The following is a 22,352-nucleotide window of genomic DNA, read 5'->3' on the forward strand; positions in this document are numbered from 1 at the left end:
GAATTGGAAATTGGTAATTGTTGATTGTATAGTTGGTTGTGATTGTTTGTTTGTGGTTCTCGAGGTGTGTCCTCGGCTGAGTTGAGTCACTTGCGGGAGTGGCTTCACGCCCATGTTCTCCCTCTATGGAACCTGCCACATAGGGGATGTGCACATTTAGGATCATGGGTTATCGCTCGGATGAGATGAGCGGGGCTTAGGTGGGAACGGTTGCGGTCCCCCACTGGCGGTGTCGAATACTTGTTGCGACGAGTATCCTGGCAGGACTACACACTTTAATGTGTAGTCAGGTGTATGGAGTTATGATGGAGATTGAGTGATTGTGTATTGTTTCGGTTGAATTGTTTTTGTGTAATCAGTAACTAACCCCGTTTAAATGTTTAAAAACAGTGGTGATCCATTCGGGGGTGGTGAGGGAGTTGTCTAGCAGGTATACTGTGGATGCGCACGGGATTAGCTGGGGATGGAGTTGCCACGAGTCTGATAGTAGTCTTCTGCTGTGTTGTCACAATAATTTTGTTACTTTAGTTGTAGTTTGGTTTTAGAATGGTTGTACTTTACTTTACAATTGGTTTTGTTATGTAATCACTTAAAATTATCTATTAAAGTACGTTCTTTTATGGTCTATTTGATATTCATATCCTCGGGTAACCGAGATGGTAGCATTTTCATGCATTGGGTGGTCTTGGTAAGGCACCTTGGTGTATGGGGGTGTTACAATTTAAATATTCCAATATGTGGGATAAATCTCCTCATTACATTGGGCAACTTCACACTTGGTAGTCTATGGAGGTTACTGGAACCAAAATGTTTAGAGTAGTCACCAAGTTAAAGCATCTAAAGCAACATTTGAGACAATTTAATAAGGATTATTTTGTTGATATTGAAAAAACCACGCCTATTGCCTTGAAGAATTTAGAATATGTACAAATTAGCATTAGCACTAATTCTACTGATGTATACTGGCTTGACAAGGAGAAGGAAGCTCTGCAGGAATATAAAGAGCTTAAGCATGCTTGTGAATCCTTCTTAAAACAAAAAGCTAAGGTGGAATGACTGCAAGATGGTGATGCAAATACCAAATATTTTCATGGTGTCATTAAAATTAACTTTGTAAGGAATCAAGTCATCACTATCAAGGATAAATATGGTGTTGAGTATGTTGACCCTCAAGGCATTCAAGATGCTTTCCTTGAGTATTACAAGGATTTATTAAGTACCTCTGAAACTACTACTCCTATTAATCAAATTATTATCAGACAAGGGAAGATTTGCAATGCTGAGCACTGGACTGCCTTGCTTAGATTTGTAACCAAAGATGATATAAAAGCTGTAATTTTCTCAATTCCTAATCACAAGGCTCCTGGTCCAGATGGATATAATAGTGCATTTTATAAGGCCTCTTTGGGTGTCATCGGTGAAGAAGTATGTGAAGCTGTGTTGAATGTTATTCAATTTGGTAAAATTCTCAAACAACTAAATACTACTATCCTAACTCTAGTACCCAAGTGCCAAATGCCTACCTCTGTTACACGGTTTAGGCCCATTGCCTGCTGCAATGTCCTTTACAAGTGTATTTCCAAGCTTCTTTGTACTAGATTGGCTAGTATGTTACCAGACTTGATTAGCCTTAACCAGGGTGGCTTTATCAAGGGGAGAAGTATCATAGAAAATATTCTTGTATACCAAGATCTTGTGAGGCTGTATAATAGATCTGGCTACTCTCCTAGATGCATGTTTAAGATGGACTTAATCAAAGCATATGATCCAGTTAGTTGGCATTTTGTGGAAGAGTTATTAACTACCTTCAATTTTCCTAAGTCCTTTAAAAACCTGGTTATGACCTGTAAACCTCTTCTTCCTTCTCTATTGCTCTAAGAGGGATTTATGGCTTTTTACATGGGAAGAGGGGTTTAAGACAAGGGGATTATGTCTCTTCTTTTCTCTTTACATTTTGTATTGAGTACCTTAGTAGGATTATCCTTTGCACTACTGATAAGCTTGAGTTTCAATGCCAACCCTTGTGTAAACAAATGAAGCTCACTCATTTAATGTTTGCCGATGACTTGCTTCTGTTTAGCAAGGGAGATGCACAATCCATGATGGTGTTGCTCAGATGTTTCTGCTCCTTTTCTCGGGCTTTTAGGCTCAAAATGAACCGTCAGAAGTCTTGTGCATATTTTAATGGAGTGGATAAATAACATGCAATGGATATTATGTGTTTCTAGAATCAAAGAGGGTTGCCTCCCCTTCAAATATCTAGGAGTACCTATTACTGCAGGCAGACTGAAGAAGCAGGATTGTGCTGTTCTAACTGACAAAATAGTGTCCAGAATCTGAAGCATGGGTGCCAATAGATTTTCATATGCAGAGAAACTAGTCTTAGTCCAGTACTTTATATGGGTACTGAGCTTCTATATTTATCCTATCTAAGGTAGTAATGAAGATAGTGGATTCCATTTGTATGAACTTTCTATGGGAAGGCTCCTTTGCATATAATAGATCTCCTCTTATTGCTTGGGAGTGGGTTTGTGTCCTCATGAAAGAAGGGGGTTTGGGCCTGAAATTGAGTCATGAATTGAATATTGCTACCATAGGGAACCTTGTCTGGTGGTTGGTGGGTAAACAGAGAAGTTATGGGTCCAATGGGTCCACCACATATATATATGTTATACTCCTTCCTCCAATGTAAGTTGGCATTGGAATAAAATTTGTCAGGTTCGTGATCAAATTAAAGAAGGGTTCCAGGGGAATGAGTGGATGGTAGGCAATGAGACATACTCAGTCAAGGGCTGTTATTACTGGTTGAGGAGTCCTAGACCTACTGTTGTGTGGTACAGGAATGTGAGGCATCGAACTACCCTACCTAACATAAATTCATTGGCTGGCTACTCATGCGTAAGGCTCTAAGACTGAAGGATAAACTGGATCAACTAGGGATTGCTCCTGATAACTTATGCTGTCTATGTTTTATCTATGCAGAAGTGCAGGTATATCAGTCTGCACATAATTGCTAGGATGTGAAATGTAATATCCTGACAAACTGAATTTGATTCAGAGGAGAAGTGTAATACTCCGCATTTTTAATTAATAATTTATAATTTAAGATGTGAATAAATAACAAGTTGTTTTCGTAAAAAGAAAAGAAAAACAAAATAAACAAATAAGACGGAGTTGGGTGTTGGATCGTGATTGGACACGGTTGGGTTGGACCGTGTAGCACACGGTTGGACCGAGTATATGGGGGAGGTGATATGTGGTTTGGATGTTATCTATGCACTAGATATTTTCATTAGTTTAATATTAAAAGCACCTTCTTAGAATTTTCCACCTTCACCTACCAATTAATATATACCTACCCTATGCCTTACCATCATAATTATTCCACTTCAAAAACTCATACATAATTGTGAGGAGAGCTTTTGTGAGACAACCCTAAGGAGGATTTTTCATCTCGCGCAAATTATTTGTGGTAAGTTATTTTATCGCCTCACATTAATTATTTACATTCACCTTGACCCGTACCCTTGAGCCATTGACCACCGTGACTGTGGAGGGGGATGTTGACCGACGGGTTTGACCATCATCGGATCAACCGTGGAATGGGGGGAGTGTTTGTGACGATTTTTGCGGGACTGTTTTGGGTAGTTTACATCTTAAATTCATTAAGAAGATTAGTTAATGATTATATATAATTTAATTGTTTGTTTAGGTGGGGATTTTGTGGAAGAGGCCTTTTGATTATTTGATTGTTTGAGAAGCTTTTTGCTAAAGGTGGGTTAACTACTCAACTATGATATTTAGTAATTAATGATGGTTAAAGATGGATTTATTGTAATTGTTGTCTTGAGCATATCGTCATAATTGTTGTGTTGAGCATGTTGATATAATTGTTGCCTTGCGTATCTCATAATCATATGGTTATCGTTGTTGGTTGGTTCTATATTGTTGGTTGGTATTGTGAAAAAGGATTGGTAATGCTTTGAGATTATTTGGTCGGTCAGGCACGGGGATATGGAAGAGACGTGGTCCTGTACAGTTTTGGTCGGCCAGGCACGGCGGTGTTCAGAGGGTGCCATGGACCTGAGCAGTACACCGTGTGGTGTCAGTTGTGTTGTGTTCGGTTTTGGCATGTGACGTGGCACGCGGTTGAGCCGTGTATGTGAAGGTCTTGGTTTGAGTTTCTTGATTATATCGTAACGCAGGTTATCGTATTATTATTGTTGTTTAGTTATCCTACTCAACCTCGTGGTTGACTGTGTATTCGTGAAAAACTATGATGAACCAAATATTTGGGAGTAGATTGATTTCAGGTTAGCTTGTGAGAAGTGTTGGATGCTTAAAGGGAGAGCTTCGGACGAGATTATCACTTGAGTCTAGAGATCGCCTTAATTTATTCAGACACTAGTTACTTTATTTCCGCTACAGTTGTTTTCAACGTACTTTGTAATATTTAATTATCTCGTTGGAATTTTGTAATAAAACCTCTTGAGGCACTTTAATTTATATCGTCTTAAATTACTTTGGTAATTGTTTGTCTTTTATACTTACTACCTCAAGCAACTGAGATGGTCACACCTATATTTATTTGGGAATGTCTTGCTAAAGGCTCTTAAATAAATGGGGGTGTTACAAAGTGGTATCAAAGTGAACGTTCCTAAGGCCTAAACAAATGAATTTAATGAACTTAGGATGAGTCTAATAAAATAAACTCATGGTAGAAACTGTTTAGGAGCCCTCTTTTAGGTTAGGGAGACGTCCTTAATCTGGCCCTTTTCAGTTTTGAGCCGGTCACCTCGAGGAAGGTTAAAGAGAGAGAAGGATAGTTAGCGTGGATGCTTTACCTTAAGGGTCTAATTGTGTCTTGAAGTTGTGAAAGGTACTAAATTTTATTTGGAGGATGAGAACAAAAGGTAATAAATTTTGAGATGGAGGAAGGGTAGTAGGAATGTGGCCTATATGATGGCAGTACAGTGGTTGAAAATTGTTTTTGAGCTTGTTTTAACTCGTAGAATGATTACGCATGAAAATTTTGTTGACATATCGTAAATGGCATAGGATGGAGAAATATTAATCATGAGTTATTGCATCTTTATATGAATTGGTTGCATATACATGAATTACATGTTTAGTAAAATTTTATCTCTAGAGATATGTGGTATGTGTTGCCCTGAACTTGTGCATAAAATTATGAGATTGCGTGACTTAAAGACTAAAAATGTATCAAGAATAAATAATTTCGGAAAAGGAAGAGGAAGGCCGTGAGAGGTCGTGGTGTCGGTGTGTCACGGTGGTTCGTCGGGCAAGGCCAGCTCGACCAATCACACATTCTTTTGTATGCAGGAATTTTTATCTTCTACCTTATGCCACAAACTTCTTTAGAACGGAAACTTATATTTCTTCTTTATTCTTATTAGAACCCAAATGGCACCAAAGAGAGATGTATCCATAGCTATGTCACAAGAAGAGATTGATAGTGTAACACCCCCATCTACCAAAGAGCCTTAACAAGATCTTCCCCAGTAGATAAGGGCGTTACCATCTCGGTTGCCCGAGGAACAGTAAATATCAAGTATCGATAAAAGAACAATTAAGATATTTTACACGTTAACAACAAAAGAAAAGATACAACTCGTGACATCTATCGATTACGTGATTCTATCTTTGCTATGACTTGTGGTTGACTTGTCCCTCCAAACAACCAGCTAAGATTCATATATCAACCTGCCAAGACTGACTGCTCACCATAATGGATCACGGCAGACACAACACAAGAAGAAAACACAAACAAGACCACACAAGGTCAGTAACTGAAGGAACACAAAAGGAGTATATGCAAACAAACATACACCCATCACCTTCTCCAATCAGCCACACTCCTCTGACTGACCGAATGTCCAGTCCTGCCAAATTACCAATTGCAACCAGTAATCCTCGCCGCAGATGGGAGACCGCAGGCGTACCCACCAAATCCCCGCTCATCAATTCCGAGCGAAAACCCAAGTTCCTTAATGTGCACATCCCCTTCAGTGGCGGGTTCCACAGAGGGCAAATCAAGGGCGTGAAGCCACTCTTGCAACTGACTCCACTCAGCCGAGGACGCGCTTCGCGAACCACAGACAAACATATAACAACCAACTACAATCAATCCACACTACCAATCACAATACTAATACAATCAGAACCACAAAAAACACACTAAACAACCTACAGTACGGAGTAGGAAAACCTACCTCTAGCAATCCGCAGCAACACCGCATACAACCACAAGATGACAAGCAACCACCACAACCACCTATTATAAACAGTATGGCGAACTATTAATACTACTACAACCATAAACAGAACTAAAGAAAACGATGATGATGGTGATGGTGACAACATACCTATACATAGCATTCCGGCGACAAGACTGCTACCTGACTCATGCTTCCCATCCCCATGGTGTCTCAACTAAAGCTCCAAAAGGATGAATATAGGTAAAGGGATAGAGAGGTGACGGCATCTAGGTTTAGGATAAAAGAAATGAAATGATTTTGGTTTCACGATATCGCGATATATATTTTACCGCTGAACTCCAGTTACTTGATCGAGTATATTACTTACTCGATCGAGTGGCCTCTACTCAATTGAGTGACTGAGCTAGTCGATCGAGTAGCCTCCACTAGATCGAGCCTTCTAAACTCAAAGGGTTACTACTTCACAAGGTTAACTCGTAAGGTTTCCAAAGGTCTAGACAGGTGTCTAAGGTCAGTCAACGGGTCCCTAAAAGGACGGGTATTACAGTCTTCCCCCCTTAAAAATAACATTATCCCTGAACTCCAACTCATCAACCTCCCACGAGACAAGGTGTAATGTGAACTAAAGCAACCGACAACCATCGCCCCGACAAGGAGAAGCGTCACTGTTCCCATATACCACCCATCATCATCATCATCTACCTTAGCAACACACCATCCAATACGACCTCCTATCGAGTCATCAAACATGCATTATACGCGAGAAGACACTAACACAACCGTTACTTCTACCTTACTAACCAAATTTTAACATTGCACGATTCCATACATCATACACATCATACTCACCTGATACAACTATTCTATTTACCCATCTAGCAATTGATCATTGATAGCAATTAGTTACTAACCACCAAGGTTCAGTAAATTATCAACCACTTATACAATAAACAAATTAACATTCATTTTAGACTATTTCCACAACACCTATATTACTGATTTAAATCATTTATATTACTCAACAATATAACAATTCAATTACTTAACAATTCACTTAACATCCACGTGTATTACCTTTACATAGCTAACGTTCAAAGTTTAAATTTTAAGCAAACAAAATAGTTAAACAACCTAAAATGGAGTACAACAATACGGTGAACTTTACCAACAAAATACTTAAAATGTGATATTTTTGTCATAATTTGTCATTTTTCTTCACGCGACAATACTCTTCCCCTCTTAAAAAAGAACTTCGTCCCCGAAGTTTACCTTCAAGAAGAGATACAAACATTATACGAAAAGATAACTCCATACAATCCTGACATTACGAAACAACTTTAACATACGTTTAGATCAACAACTATCATAGCACCTCATTGACATTACTTAGATAATTTGTATACATGTGCATAGAGTTCAGAAAACAAACGATAAACGAGTTCATGAAACGCAGCGGCGTAAAACGAAATGTATATGAAAATTGATTACTTATTTTTTAACATGAATACGTAACATATATCAAGTTCGAGATTATCATTCACACCTTAATCATCATTTAGAAAGACGGTTATCTAGCGCGAAACATGGCATCTCATGAAATTAACATAACTATTAAAACGGCCCAAGGTACAAGCATCCAACTCCTCTCACAAGGTCTAAAAATTGGGGTATGAGGTTAACATGGGTAACTCGTTCGAGTTTAGGGCACTCGATCGAGTCCGGAGTTGGCTACTCGATCGAGTAAGGTGCACTCGATCGAGTACCAAGAGATCAATACACTGTCTAGGCCGCATCCAGTAGGTACTCGATAGAGTGAGGGGCACTCGATCGAGTATCCACTAGTCAAGTTTCCCCATTTTTTGCAACATCAACACAAGCAAAGAATCTTAACCAAACTCCGGGATTCCATCCCGGTATCTTTCACCTGCACTACGAGTCCAAACAGTCCGACAAAATACGGCCTTATGGCCAGTTACAAACCAAACAAATCCAAGGTACGAGGAAACAAAAGAAAACAAATGTCACAAGTCTAATAACCAACAACAACACGAAGAAACAATCACTCGAGGTTGAAGTTGACTCATCTGCTTTTTGATGATGACATACTCATGTTTTGTAAGGAGGGTGTTAGCTCTATTATGCTTGTTGTCAGGGTTTTAGCCACTTTCTCTGCTACTTTAGGGCTTAGTGTCAATGCTTCTAAGTCTAAGGTTGTCTTTAATGGAGTGGCTGATTGTTTAAAGCAAGATATAGTCCAGGTTTCAGGTTTTTTTGAAGGGAAACTACCTTTCAAATATTTGGGTGTCCCTATTCAACCTGGGAGATTGTCAAGAATGGACTATAATATTCTTATTGAGAGGATTGTAACAAAGATCAGGGGGATAGAAGCCAAGAAATTGAGTTATGCTGGTAGGATCATTCTTATCAATGTTGTGATCAATATATTGCATAACTATTGGGCATCTATTTTCTTAATCCCAAAAGGAGTAGTCAAGAGGATTGAGGCAATTTGTAGAAACTTTCTATAGAGTGGAACATCTGAGTATAGCAGATCTCCTTTGGTTGAATGGCACAATGTTTGTTGTAGTTAGAATGAAGGGGGTTTGGGTATCAAGGAAGCAGGGGTGTGGAATATGGCAAGTGTGGGCAAGCTAGTGAACTGGATATATACTAAAGCAGATAGACTTTGGGTGTTATTGATTGATCATATCTACTTGAAAGGTGCCAATTGAGATGATTATCAGCCTCCTCTAGATTCCAATTGGAACTGGAGAAATATTTGCAAAGTAAGGGATAAGTTAGTTGCTAGTTTTCAGGGTACTCAGTGGGTTGCCTCACCTGGTGGCCGGGTACTCTGTAGGTGTGGGTTATCAATGGACTCAGGGTTCACACCCCCTGTCCATTGGTACAAAGAGGTGTGGGATAATTGGATTATTCCAAAGCATTCTGTGATTGGTTGATTGATTCAGATACATGCCTTAAACACTAGAATAAAGTTGTATCGACTTGGCCTGAGTATGACTGATAGATGTGTCCTTTGTGAATCATATGAGGAATCTGTTGCGCATCTTTTTTCTGATTGTGCTTTCAGTTCTAAGATTACTGCAGGGCTTGATAAATGGCTCCTTTTACATATTTCTGGCCCCTATACTGGTTATTCAAAACTTCAGAGGAAAGTATACAGAATGGTGAAGATGGCATATTGGTCTGCAGTTTGGCGTAAGAGGAATGTCTGTCGATTGGAGTTTAAAGTCAGAATTCCTGAGAAGATTATCAATGGGATCGTGCAGCAGATGAGGGTAAGACTTGTCCAGAACATAGGCAATACTTCTCGGCTGGGAGATCGTGATTGGCTACGACTGATTAACATTAGTCTTTGATGTATGTAATAGCCATGAGTATTCTAAAGTTGTAAGGAAAACTGGATTGTATTCTGTTTGATATTTGATATAATATAAAGCTCACATGTTACAAAAAAAAATCACTCGAGGTTGCCACCTCGATCCTCTTCCATCTCCTTATCTACTCCTCCTCCACTAGATATGTCGGCTCCAACTGTACCCTCCCCTGTGGTAGCTCCCGTACCTGAGTCTCCTCCTACTCGCCATGGCGCTAGACAACCGAAAGGATAACTCTTAGGCTCCCCCATGTAGCCGAGTCTACTCCATAAGAGTGGAAAACTCCACTATCATCCCCGACACCCCTCCACCACACTAGTTGGGCCAGGTCGGTCCCAATGCCCTGCAGATATGTCATCTCATGAAGGTTCTGGAGTGTCAACGTGTTGGATACCTTCTATGTGAGCTCACTCATTTGCATCGCGGGGCTAAAGGAACAAGGGTAATTGGGATACTGGTATTGTGGAGGCATAGGCTGTATAGGCTGAGTCTCACCAACCCTCTCTCTCACCCGTCTAGGACCTCTACCCACTCTAAGTATCTGATCCTTAGGTCTAGCCTGGTCTCCCTTGGTCGGCTCCGCCATCACCTCTAAAAGATCATCATCTATAAGGTAGTACTGCCGGGTAGGGCAGCCTCATCATCATTAGAGTCCGATGCAACCACCACTGATGTCAAAGGCTCAGTCACAGGGAGATGCTCTGGGTTAGGGAGTTTTATCCAACTCATGCCCCACACCCTCCAAGCTAACCCACCACCCTCCAAAGTCCTCAACCATTTCTGGTCGATGAAGTAATCTTTATCTAAGGTGGGCACAATTGGGACCATAGGTGTGAGGGTCAAAGAGGCCTCAAAGGTAGTTAACCGCTCAGCTAACCGGGTGGCAATGGCACCACAACTCAAGTACCGGGTCGAAGAGGAGGCCATCAAGGCCACGCTAGCACAAACGATGGCTGGGGCACTAAAGGAGACTCTATGCGCTCGGGTGGGGTTCAGATAGATGACCAACAACATAACCTCATACGAGTTTAACTTACTCACAACCCTTCCATCATACAGTAAACAGGTCAAAGCTCGGAGGAAGATCTTCAAAGTTACATGTTGAACATCATTAATCAACATGTTATCGAAGTAGGAGCTGGTTTACCAGTGAAACCGGGCATTTAACTGCTAGCCCCACACTTAGTTGGGATATCTCTAAGAAATCCCTTCTCAGGTCATGCAAGGCCAAGGTGAGAAGCAAACTGGTCCATGGTCAAGAGAAAGCTGGTGTTCATAAGACGGAACTCTACGGTCTTAGCTACCACATCATAAGAAAAAGAGCTCATAAACTCCAAGGTCAAGAAAGGGTAAGAGTGCTTCCTAAGACGATACAAGCCCGTCAAACCCAAGGTCTCAAAGATACGTCTCACGTCTACCTATACTTCAGGTCATCAAGGATGGTCGTGTCGATGCATCTAGTAGGTTTCATACGGCGCTTCAACAACTCAACAAAGGCATCTCTTTGCTTAAAGTCAGCAAAGACAATGGCAGGATACTCAGAAATCGGTGGGACAGTAGATCCCTGACTCCTCTCTCCCACCTCGGGCTCAGAGGCCCTCGATCTCTTGCTCTGGCGGGTCACGGCTGCGGCTCTTGGCATCTGTTTCAACATGTTTTTAGCCACACAAAACGGATTCCTACTTGAGCTAAAAGAACTTTTCAAAGAATACGCATGGATAGAGAAACAACAATTTAAAGTAAACTCTTATAAGACAACTATAAATTTCCAATTCATCTTATTCGCATACTTCATAAAAGACGGTTTCATAGTTTTCAAAACACAAAATTTTAACCATTACTAGGAAAGTTGAGATTTTAATCCCCCAAAAATGGCTTCACGAGAGATTATTATCATAAGTTTGGGGCAAAAATTCAATTTAGGGCACTTTTAAAACGGAGTTTTAAGACGAAATGTTTGAGTGAAATAACCAAAATCAACACCAAACATGATACCAATAACATGCCTTTAGTCTATTTTCCCTTTTAGGTAAGCAAAAGATGAATAAAATTAAGTTCGTAAGACAAACCCTAAAAATTTCAGTCCAACTATACACACAAATCGATCTGATTTTGCAATTTCTAGCATCAACAACAACGAATTAAAGCAATTTTTACCAAAATACAACAACTATAATCCAAAATCCATGAGTATAAATCAAATTTTCAGAAAATTAACACGTTTACATGCTACTAATTGATTAAAAGCAAAGAAAGAGAGTAACAATCTTACCTTGAATGAGTTGCAATAGAATTGAATGAAATACCAAAAAGATTTCAACCACAAATTACCCAAGAATTAGAGAGAAAGGGGGTTTTTAAGATATTTAGGGTTGAAGTAGGAAGAAGAAATAGAAAAGAATGGATGAAATAGAGCATATGTATCCCGTCTTAATATGGGTACTGTAGCAACTTACTCGATCGAGTGACTCGGTTACTCGATCGAGTGGCCTCTACTCGATCGAGTTTCCGCTGGCAGTTCCAACGATTTCGATCCAATAACCCAACTACTAGATCGAGTAAGGTCTACTCGGTCATGTAGGCACTTGTACTCGGTCGAATAAGACTAGGGACAAGGTCAAAGATTACGAATTCGGTTAACGGTTTCTGCAAAACTACAACTCGTTCCGAGCCCAAGGTGTACATGGAAATCGTCACTGATTATGTCCATCCAATTACTATCCATTAACACTAGCTCATATATAACACAATCACCTCAACGAAACACCACATATATATCATTCCGTCATATACCAACATTTTGCAAATTAATCTAACTACGGCATACTTCAACTCACATGTACAAATGGAACAACAATATTATTCTACTTTTATTTACGCATATCCAGGTTTGATTGTCCAACATGTGATTATAATATATTAAACATTCCATTCGGAAAACCAACTATTACTTACTATCCATACTTGCTCTACTATTTGCATATCACAACAATATGAAAGTCATAATTTACGATTCACATTGCTACACTTATTCACAAGAGTATACAAAACATTTACCTGTTAAATTCCACAACATCACATGACATGAACACTAGCTAAATCTTATCTACCAAAGAGCCTTAACAAGACCTTCCCCAATAGATAAGGGCGTTACCATCTCGGTTGCCCGAGGAACAGTAAATATCAAGTATCGATAAAAGAACAATTAAGTTATTTACACGTTAACAACAAAAGAAAAGATACAACTTGTGACATCTATCAACTAAGTGATACTATCTCTGCCATGACTCGTGGTTGACTCGTCCCTCCAAGCACCCAGCTAAGATCCACATATCAACCTGCCAAGACTGACTACTCACCATAATGGATCACGGCAAACACAACACAAGAAGAAAACACAAACAACACCACACAAGGTCAGTAACCAAAGGAACACACAAGGACTAGATTAAAACAAACATACACCCATCGCCTTCTCCAATCACCCACACTCCTCTGACTGCCCGAAGGTCCAGCCCTGCCAAATTACCAATCGCAACCAATAATCTTCGCCGCCAGTGCGGGACCGCAGTCGTACCCACCAAATCGCCGCTCATCAATCCCGAGCGAAAAACCAAGTTCCTTAATGTGCACATCCCCTCCTGTGGCGGGTTCCACAGAGGGAAAATCAAGGGCGTGAAGCCACTCCCGCAAGTGACTCCACTCAGCCGAGGACGTGCCTCGCGAACCAGAGACAAACATACAACAACCAATCCACAATACCAATCATAATACTAATACAATCAGATTCCACAAACAACACACTAAACAACCAACAGTACTGAGTAGGAAAACCTACCTCTAGCAATCTGCAGCAACACCGCATACAACCACAAGATGACAAGTAACCACCACAAGCACCTATTACAAACAGTATGACGATCTATTACTACTACTACTACAACCATAAACAGAACTAAAGAAAATGATGATGATGGTGACAACATACTTATACATAGCATTCCGGCGACAAGACCGCTACCCGACTCATGCTTCCCATCCCTATGATGTCTCAACTCTCAAAAGCTCTAAAAGGATGAATATAAGTAAAGGGATAGAGAGGTGACGGCATCTAGGTTTAGGAGAAAAGAAATGAAATGATTTTGGTTTCAAGATATCGCGATATATATTTTACCGTTAAACTCCAGTTACTCGATCGAGTATAAAACTTACTCGATCGAGTGACTGAGCTACTAGATCAAGTAGCCTCCGCTAGATCGAGTCTTTTAAACTCAAAGGGTTACTACTTCACAAGGTTAAATCGTAAGGTTTCCAAAGGTGTAGACAGGTGTCTAAGGTCAGTCAACGATGGTCAACAAGTCCGTAAAAGGACGGGTATTACATATAGGCTCATTGCAACGAATGATGCTTTGACTGCTGCGTTGAAATCAAAGACTGCAACGATGGATCCTGCTAAGATGAGTGCTGCCATTGCTCGTCATATCCGATGAAGTACGATGGACTTGGTGAACCGTCGTTGATGGAATATTGGTGTAGGGAGTTTGACAACCTCTTTGAACTCTTAAACTGCCCTGAGGAGATGGAAGTGGATCAGGCTGCTCACTACTTAAAAGGAAAAGCTGGGTTGTGGTGGAATTGTAGTAAAGCAGTGATAAGGGAAGCTTGGAGGGAGAGTGATTAACCTTTTGTCTCATAGAAGGGCTTTAAGGATACCTTAAGGGGCACGTTTATACCAGAACATATTAGGAGTACAATGAGGTCAGAGTTTGATGCATTTAAGATGACGGAAGAGATGACAATAGAAGACTATCATAACAGATTCATGAAGTTAGTTGAGTATGTGTCGTACTTGAACTATCGGAATGAGGTGTTGGCTTTGAGGTTTGAGAGGGGTTTAACTACGCGCATCAAAAAGAGACTTGCAGCTGGAGAGCCAAGTATAGAAGAGGAAGTATATCAAAGAACGGGACATGCTGAGAGAATTGTTGACATGGTAAAGGGGGAAAAGAAAGATAAGGGTGAAAAGAGAAAGGTAGAGACTACTAGTGAAGGAGCTGGAGGAAACAAGAAGTAGAATTACAATCAACACCGTTCGTTTCCTGCCGGTGGAGCCGTGAGTGGTGGCAATTTTGGCCGCGGTGAGTGACAAGTAGAGCGAGTGGTGCGAACAAGACGCAGTGTTATGAATGTGGTAGATTTGGTCATAAAATTATTGAGTGTAGGACCACTGCAAGGAGGAATAGTATGAATTGAGGATTTGGTGGTGGAAATTATGAATTCAAGACACCAGCACCTAACTATGGAAGCAATCGTTTTAATGGGTCATGGAATAACCAGAGGAGCTATAACAATAACAACAATTTTCAGAATCGCTTCAACAACAATTAAGGCAATGGAAATGGAGGGAACGAGAATAGAACAGTGAACCAAGGGGCGGCGTCAGCATCTATGGTGCAAGGCGGCACAAAAAACAGTGGCAAGTTTTTCATGATAGGAAAAGAGGTAGCTGAGGGAGATGCACATATAGTTTCGAGTACTTTTCTAACCAACTCTAAATCATCTTATGTTTTTTTTATTCGGGATCGACCCATTCGTTTATATCAAGTGACCATGTTAAGGTGTTGGGGTTGGTTGACCCAGTAGTAATAAAAGATGAAGTAACAATACCTTCTGGGGAGTCGATATCTTGTACCAATGCATACAAAAATATAAATATTCTTATAGGCGAGGTTTTGTTTTCTATGGACTTAATAAAATTTCCATTGGGTGGTTTTGAAATTATTTTGGGGATGGATTGGTTGAGTAAAAATAACGCCTTTATAGATTGTCATCAAAAGAAAGTATCTTTTAGGGGACCAAAGGGAGTAAGAGTGTTGTATAGGGGATTTGTGGTACGACCCAAAATGATACTTATATCAACAGTTACCCTGAAGTCGTGTTTGAGGAAGGGAGGAGAGTTGATTTTATATCACGTAAGGGACCCGCGTGAAGCAGTGAAGGGCGCGGACGAGATTCTAGTGGTGAGTGAGTTCCAGGATGTATTTCCAGAGGAGATTCCAGGTTTACCTCCAAAGAGGGATGTGGATTTTAATATTGAATTGAAATCTGGGACGGGACCTATTTCAAAAACACCTTACAAAATGGGGCCTAAGGAGTTGGAGAAGTTAAAGAAACAGTTGTAAGAGTTGCTAGAAAAGGGTTATGTGAGGCCAAGTATGTCACCTTGGGGCGCACCAATGTTATTTGTTAAGAAGAAGGATGGGAGCATGAGATTGTGTATAGATTACGGGGAGTTGAATAATGGGACAATTAATAATAGGTACCCTTTGCCTCGAATTGATGATTTATTTTATCAGCTGAGTGGAGTTGGAGTTTTCTCTAAGATTGACTTGAGGTCGGGTTACCATCGGTTGAGAGTTAAGCAGGAAGATGTTCCTAAGACTGCCTTTAGGACGAGGTATGGACAATACGAGTTTGTGTTTATGCCTTTTGATTTGACTAATGCACCTGCAGTATTTATGGATTTGATTAATAGAGTGTTTAGTCCTTACCTTGATCGGTTTGTCATTGTCTTTATTGATGATATATTGGTGTACTCTAAGGATAAAGAGGAGCATGAGAAGCATTTGAGGATTGTGTTACCGACCTTGAGAGAGAATGATTTGTATGCTATGTTGAGTAAGTGTGAATTTTGGTTTGATAAGGTAGCATTTTTGGGACATGTGGTGTCAAAGGAGGGAGTGTCGGTTGATCTAGGTAAGATCGAGACAGTGTCTAATTGGAAGAGACCGAAAAACGTGGCAGGTGTCAGGAGTTTTCTAGGGATGGCTGGCTATTACAGAAGGTTTGTGAAAGATTTCTCTAAGATAGGCAAGCCTTTGACAGCCTTGATGAGAAAGGAGAACATGTTTAGATGGGATGAGAGTTATGAGACGGCTTGTTTAACCTTGAAGGAGCGCTTAACAATAGCTCGTATCTTAGCTTTACCTGAAGGGAGTGAGATTTTTGAGGTGTATACTGATGCTTCAAAGAATTGATTAGGGTGTGTGTTAATGCAAAGAGGGAAGGTGATAGCTTATGCTTCGAGACAGTTGAAACCATATGAGGAGAATTATCCGATGCACGATCTAGAACTAGGGTCGGTTGTGTTTGCGCTTAAGTTATGGAGGCATTATTTATATGGAGCTACTTTTAAGGTATTTTCAGATTATAAGTCTCAAATATATTTATACCCAAAAAGAACTTAATATGAGACAGAGGAGGTGGATAGAGTTGATTGGAGATTATGATATGGAGATAGTTTACCATGAGGGAAAGGCTAATGTTGTAGCAGATGCCTTAAGTAAGAAGTCGGTTCATGCCTTGTGTTTAGAAATATCACGTGTGAAGTTGGAAGATGAGTAGGGGATGAGAATTTGTGTGATAAGGAAAGGGGATTCAGTTGGGGATTTGACTATTGAGCCGAGTTGTATGCTGAGATCAGAGAGAAGCAGAAAGTGGAGAAGTGGCGCACGACCGTGGTGGAGGGCGTGCCGTCACGGTTTGTCATAGGGGTAGATGGTAGTTTGAGGTTTGATGGGAGATGGTGTGTATCTGATGATGAGGAATTGAAAAGAAAATTTTTGACTAAGGCACATTCTACACCATATTCTGTGCACCTTGTAGGGGATAAGTTATATAAATATTTGAAGAAAACATTCTGGTGGCCTGGGATAAAGAAGGAGGTTGTTGAGTTTGTTTCGAGGTGTCTAGTTTGTCAAAGGGTAAAAGGTGAGCATAAGAGACCACAGGGTAAGGTACAGTCTTTAGATGTGCCTGAGTGGAAGTGGGAGAGTATGCTATAGATTTCATTGTTGGTTTGCCTCGTACTCAGAAGGGCGATAATATAATTTGGGTGATAGTGGATCGTCTGACTAAGACAACACACTTTATTCCTATGAAAGACACTTGGAGTAAGACTAAGTTGGCTAAAGCTTATGTTAAAAATATTGTGAAATTACATGGGATTCCAAAGGATATAGTTTCTGATCGTGATTCGAGGTTTATTTCTACGTTCTGGCAAGAGTTGCAAGAGTGTGTGGGTACGACTTTGAAGATGACCACTGCATTTTATCAAGCTACAGATGTACAGACTGAGAGGACTATTCAGACTTTAGAGGATATGTTGAGAGCTTGTGTCTTGGAGTTTGGAGGTTCATGGGAAGAGAGGTTAGACTTGATAGAGTTTTCTTATAATAACAGTTATCATGCTAGCATTGGTATGACACCTTTTGAAGCTTTGTATGGAAGGAAGTGTAGGAGACCAGTTTGTTGGGACGACGTCACTGATGCCGTGACACTGGGACTGGAGTTGATCTAGCAGATGATTGAACACGTACATATAATTAGACAGATAATGAGAGCTGCACAAGATCGACAAAAGAGTTATGCAACTTTGAAGAGGAGTGAGATTGATTTTACTGTGGGAGACAGAGTGTTATTGAAAGTGTCACCAATGAAGGGAGTGATGCGGTTTGGCAAGAGAGGAAAGCTGATTCAGAAGTACATTGGACCTTATGAGATTTTAGATAGAGTTGGTGAAGTGACATATCATCTTGCACTACCACCAGCCTTGGCAAGAGTACATAATGTTTTTCAGGTTTCACAGTTGAGGAAGTATGTGAGTGATCCTACTCATGTGTTAGCAACTGAGAAAGTTGAGATGGATGAGAATTTGTCTTATGTAGAGGTGGCTAAGGAGATTTTGGACAGAAAAGTGAGGAAGACTATAAATAGTGAGATTTCTTTGGTGAAAGTTTTATGGTCTAATCATAATGTAGAGGAAGCAACTTGGGAAGTTGAAGCCGAGATAAAGGAGAAGTATCATCATTTGTTTGTGTAAGGTATATTGGTTACGAGGACGTAACCTTTTCTTTTACGGGGGTAGAATATAACACCGCGTTAATTTTTTGGTCATTTGTGATAGTAATTTAACTAAGTGCGTGTCGGTTACCATTTAATTGCTTAGTTCGGGTAGTAAGGTGTGGTGAACTTCGGGACGAAGTTCTTTTTAAGGAGGAAAGACTGTAATACTCCGCATTTTTAACTAATAATTTATAATTTATAAGATGTGAATAAATAACAAGTTGTTGTCGCAAAAAGAAAAGAAAAACAAAATAAACAAATAAGACGGACTTGGGTGTTGGACCGTGATTGGACACGGTTGGGTTGGACCGTGTAGCACACGGTTGGACCGAGTATATGGAGGGAAGTGATATGTGGTTTGGGTGTTATCTATGCACTTGATATTTTCATTAGTTTAATATTAAAAACACCTTCCTAGAATTTTCGATCTTCACCTACCTACGCTATGCCTTACCATCATAATTATTTCACTTCGAAAACTCATACATAATTGTGAGGAGAGCTTTTGTGAGACAACCCTAAGGAGGATTTTTCATCTCGCGCAAATTATTTGTGGTAAGTTATTTTATTGCCTCACATCAATTATTTACGTTGACCTTGACCCGTACCCTTGAGTCGTTGACCACCGTGACCGTGGAGAGGGACGTTGACCGATGGGTTTGACCACCGTCGAGTCAACCGTGACATGAGGGCGTGTTTATGATGATTTTTGCAGAATTGTTTTGGGTAGTTTACATTTTATTCATTAATAAGATTAGTTAATGATTATATATAATTTAATTGTTTGTTTAGGTGGGGATTTTGTGGAAGAGGCTTTTTGATTATTTGATTGTTTGAGAAGATTTTTGCTAAAGGTAGGTTAACTACTCAACTATGATATTTGGTAATTGATGATGGTTAAAGATGGATTTGTTGTAATTGTTGTCTTGAGCATATCGTCATAATTGTTGTGTTGAGCATTTTGATATAATTGTTGCCTTGCGTATCTCATAATCATATGGTTATCGTTGTAGGTTGGTTCTCTATTGTTGGTTGGTATTGTGAAAGAGGATTGACAATGCTTTGAGATTATTTGGTCGGTCAGCCACGGGGATGTGGAAGAGCCGTGGTCCTGTACGGTTTTGGTCGGCCAGGCACGGCGGTGTTCGGAGGGTGTTGTGGACCTGAGCAGTACCGCGTGTGGTGTCAGTTGTGTTGTGTTTGGTTTTGGCGTGTGACGTGGCACACGGTTGAGCCGTGTGTGACGATCTTGGTTTGAGTTTCTTGATTATATCGTAACGCAAGTTATCGTATTATTATTGTTGTTTAGTTATCTTACTCAACCTCGTGGTTGACTGTGTATTCGTGAACACCTGTGATGAACCAAATATTAGGGAGCAGATTGATTTTAGGTTAGCTTGTGAGAAGTGCTTGATGCTTAAAAGGGGAGCTTGGGACGAGATTATCACTTGAGTCTAGAGATCGCCTTAATTTATTTAGACATTAGTTATTTTATTTCCGCTGCAGTTGTTTTAAACGTACTTTGTAATATTTAATTATCTCGTTGGAATTTTGTAATAAAACCTCTTGAGGCACTTTAATTTATATTGTCTTAAAGTACTTTAGTAATTGTTTTTCTTTTATACTTACTACCTCAGGCAACTGAGATGGTAACATCTTTATTTATTTGGAAATGTATTGCTAAAGGCTCTTAAATAAATGGGGGTGTTACAAGAAGATGGTCCAAGGTTAAAAAACAGATATTCATTGTTGTGCACTTTATTGTCTGGTATAACATTTGGATACAACGGAATGAAGCAAGATTGAACTCCAAGATTATAAGGCCTGAATATCACATCAAGGATATACAATATATGCTTAGTAGTCGTATGCAATATGGGAAATGTAATAGTTTATCAGTTAGGGATAAGCAATAGTTGAGTAGAGTTTATTTGTTGTAAATTGCTTATACTCTAGAAATAGGCTTGTAATGCCTGACCATTATCAATGAAATCTTACATTATTTAGCAAAAAAAAAAAATAGTTTGATTGTTATAATTTTTTTTCATTTTTCCTTCCTATGGTTGTTATGTTTTGTTAAACTTTGTATCATTTTTTTTAAAATTAAATTCAATGATTGTTTCCATTTTTAGTTGCTAAGAAATTTTGATTAAATAACAGAAGACAATGTCGCCATATCGAGATCACTTGTTTATATATTAAAGTACGTTGTAACAAATTTTAAAAATCTTACAGACCTTGGAAGATGGTCACATATTGATGAATTAAGTAAACATGTAACAGACTGAAATATGTTTCAATGTCCTAAATGTTTGTAGTCATATTTAACTGTGTGTACTTTGTTTGCCCCATCACATATTAATTGACTGAAAATGATTGGAATTCGTCATCAAGATGGATTGCCCTTAAGCGGTCAACAAACTCCATACTAAATGCTAGGACTTGGCATAGACTTATACTCTTTGAATGGTCACATAATAAAATTTAGGTGAACATGTTCCAAAATATAATATATGACCATTTTAAGGATAATTATTTTCATTTGCATATTCTAATAGGGTTATCTGAAATGGTAACATATGGTGACATATTGAAAAATTTTGTGAACATGTTGAGATGTGCATTAAGTTTCCCTAATGCAGCTATATGTTTATATTATTCTACAAAATGTTACCATCTTTAGATTGGTCACATATTAAACGAAAAAGTGAACATCTTGTATGTAATACGAACTTTAACTTGTATTTAATTTTATCTTGTAATATCGACTATCAAATATTGATCGTCATTCGGAATACTATCATCGATAACTTTATCACTATTCGAACTAATGAACAACTTTTGTAGTGTTTTAGAACTAAAATGGTCATATATTAGACAAATCATTTTTATCTAATATATCACCATTTTTATTCATATATGTTATGATGATAAGATTCATTTAAATCAAATTAAATATAATATAAAATGGTTATATTTTCTAACTATGATAATAAAATTTCATTCAAATATCCTATGTCACCATTTTGATTCCGATATGTTATCATTCTATGATTCTTTTAAATCAGATGTAATGTAAAAAAGGGTCACATCTTCGACTAAAAAATATTGGGCAATAATGAAGACATTACTCAACATATACAATGTCATAGGTGATTCACTTCTTAAAACGCTAACATAACGAAAAAAAACGTGAACATTACTTAACATATAGAATATCATAGGTGTTTACATATTTAAACATAATGTAAAATATATTACTTGTAAAATACACTCCCATATGACAACATTACTTTTAAAATACACTCCCATATTAATTCTTTTTTTTTTTTCTAGGAGAAGCGGGTAATAAATTAAGAAAAATTAAAAACTTCAATGTTCATAGAACCACTGCCACTACTAGCCCTTTTGCAGTCGTTATGCCAATTAGTAATCAGTTCTATGTATGCCATATTATACCCTTCAACTGAAACAATGACTATTGACGAACCATTTAGTAAGAAAAAAATGAAAGCTCAATTTCTTTAACGAACTAGGGCCCTTTCCTAAAATTTGGAGAAAATGCATAGTTTATTATTGAAACTGACGACATAGATTGTCAGATAACTTAGTTGGTAAAGTCATAATGGGTGATACTCATGAGTCATGACCTGGTTTCAAACCCTGTTAGCTTATATTCGCCTTTGTGGCTCACTTTACTCACATAAATTTATCGAATTTACGGTCCAAAATAAGTTAGGTAACAAAGAGTTTCGAATTTGATTTGTCTAAAGCTAAAACCAGGAAATTGATTGAGTAAACAGATGAGAAA

General features: G+C 39.0%; 1 protein-coding gene across 1 annotated transcript; it reads left to right on the forward strand.

Annotated features, from left to right (window-relative positions):
* Positions 1–786: 786 nt before the first annotated feature.
* LOC141658148 (uncharacterized) lies at positions 787–9,619 on the forward strand. Its single transcript, XM_074465372.1, has 6 exons — positions 787–1,018; positions 1,127–1,770; positions 2,719–2,844; positions 2,904–2,990; positions 8,360–8,743; positions 9,209–9,619. Exons 1-6 carry the CDS (start codon positions 787–789, stop codon positions 9,617–9,619), a joined length of 1,884 nt encoding a protein of 627 aa, XP_074321473.1.
* The last annotated feature ends 12,733 nt before the right edge of the window (positions 9,620–22,352 follow it).

Source organism: Silene latifolia, chromosome 1, assembly GCF_048544455.1.
Source record: "Silene latifolia isolate original U9 population chromosome 1, ASM4854445v1, whole genome shotgun sequence".
Lineage (NCBI taxonomy): Eukaryota > Viridiplantae > Streptophyta > Magnoliopsida > Caryophyllales > Caryophyllaceae > Silene > Silene latifolia.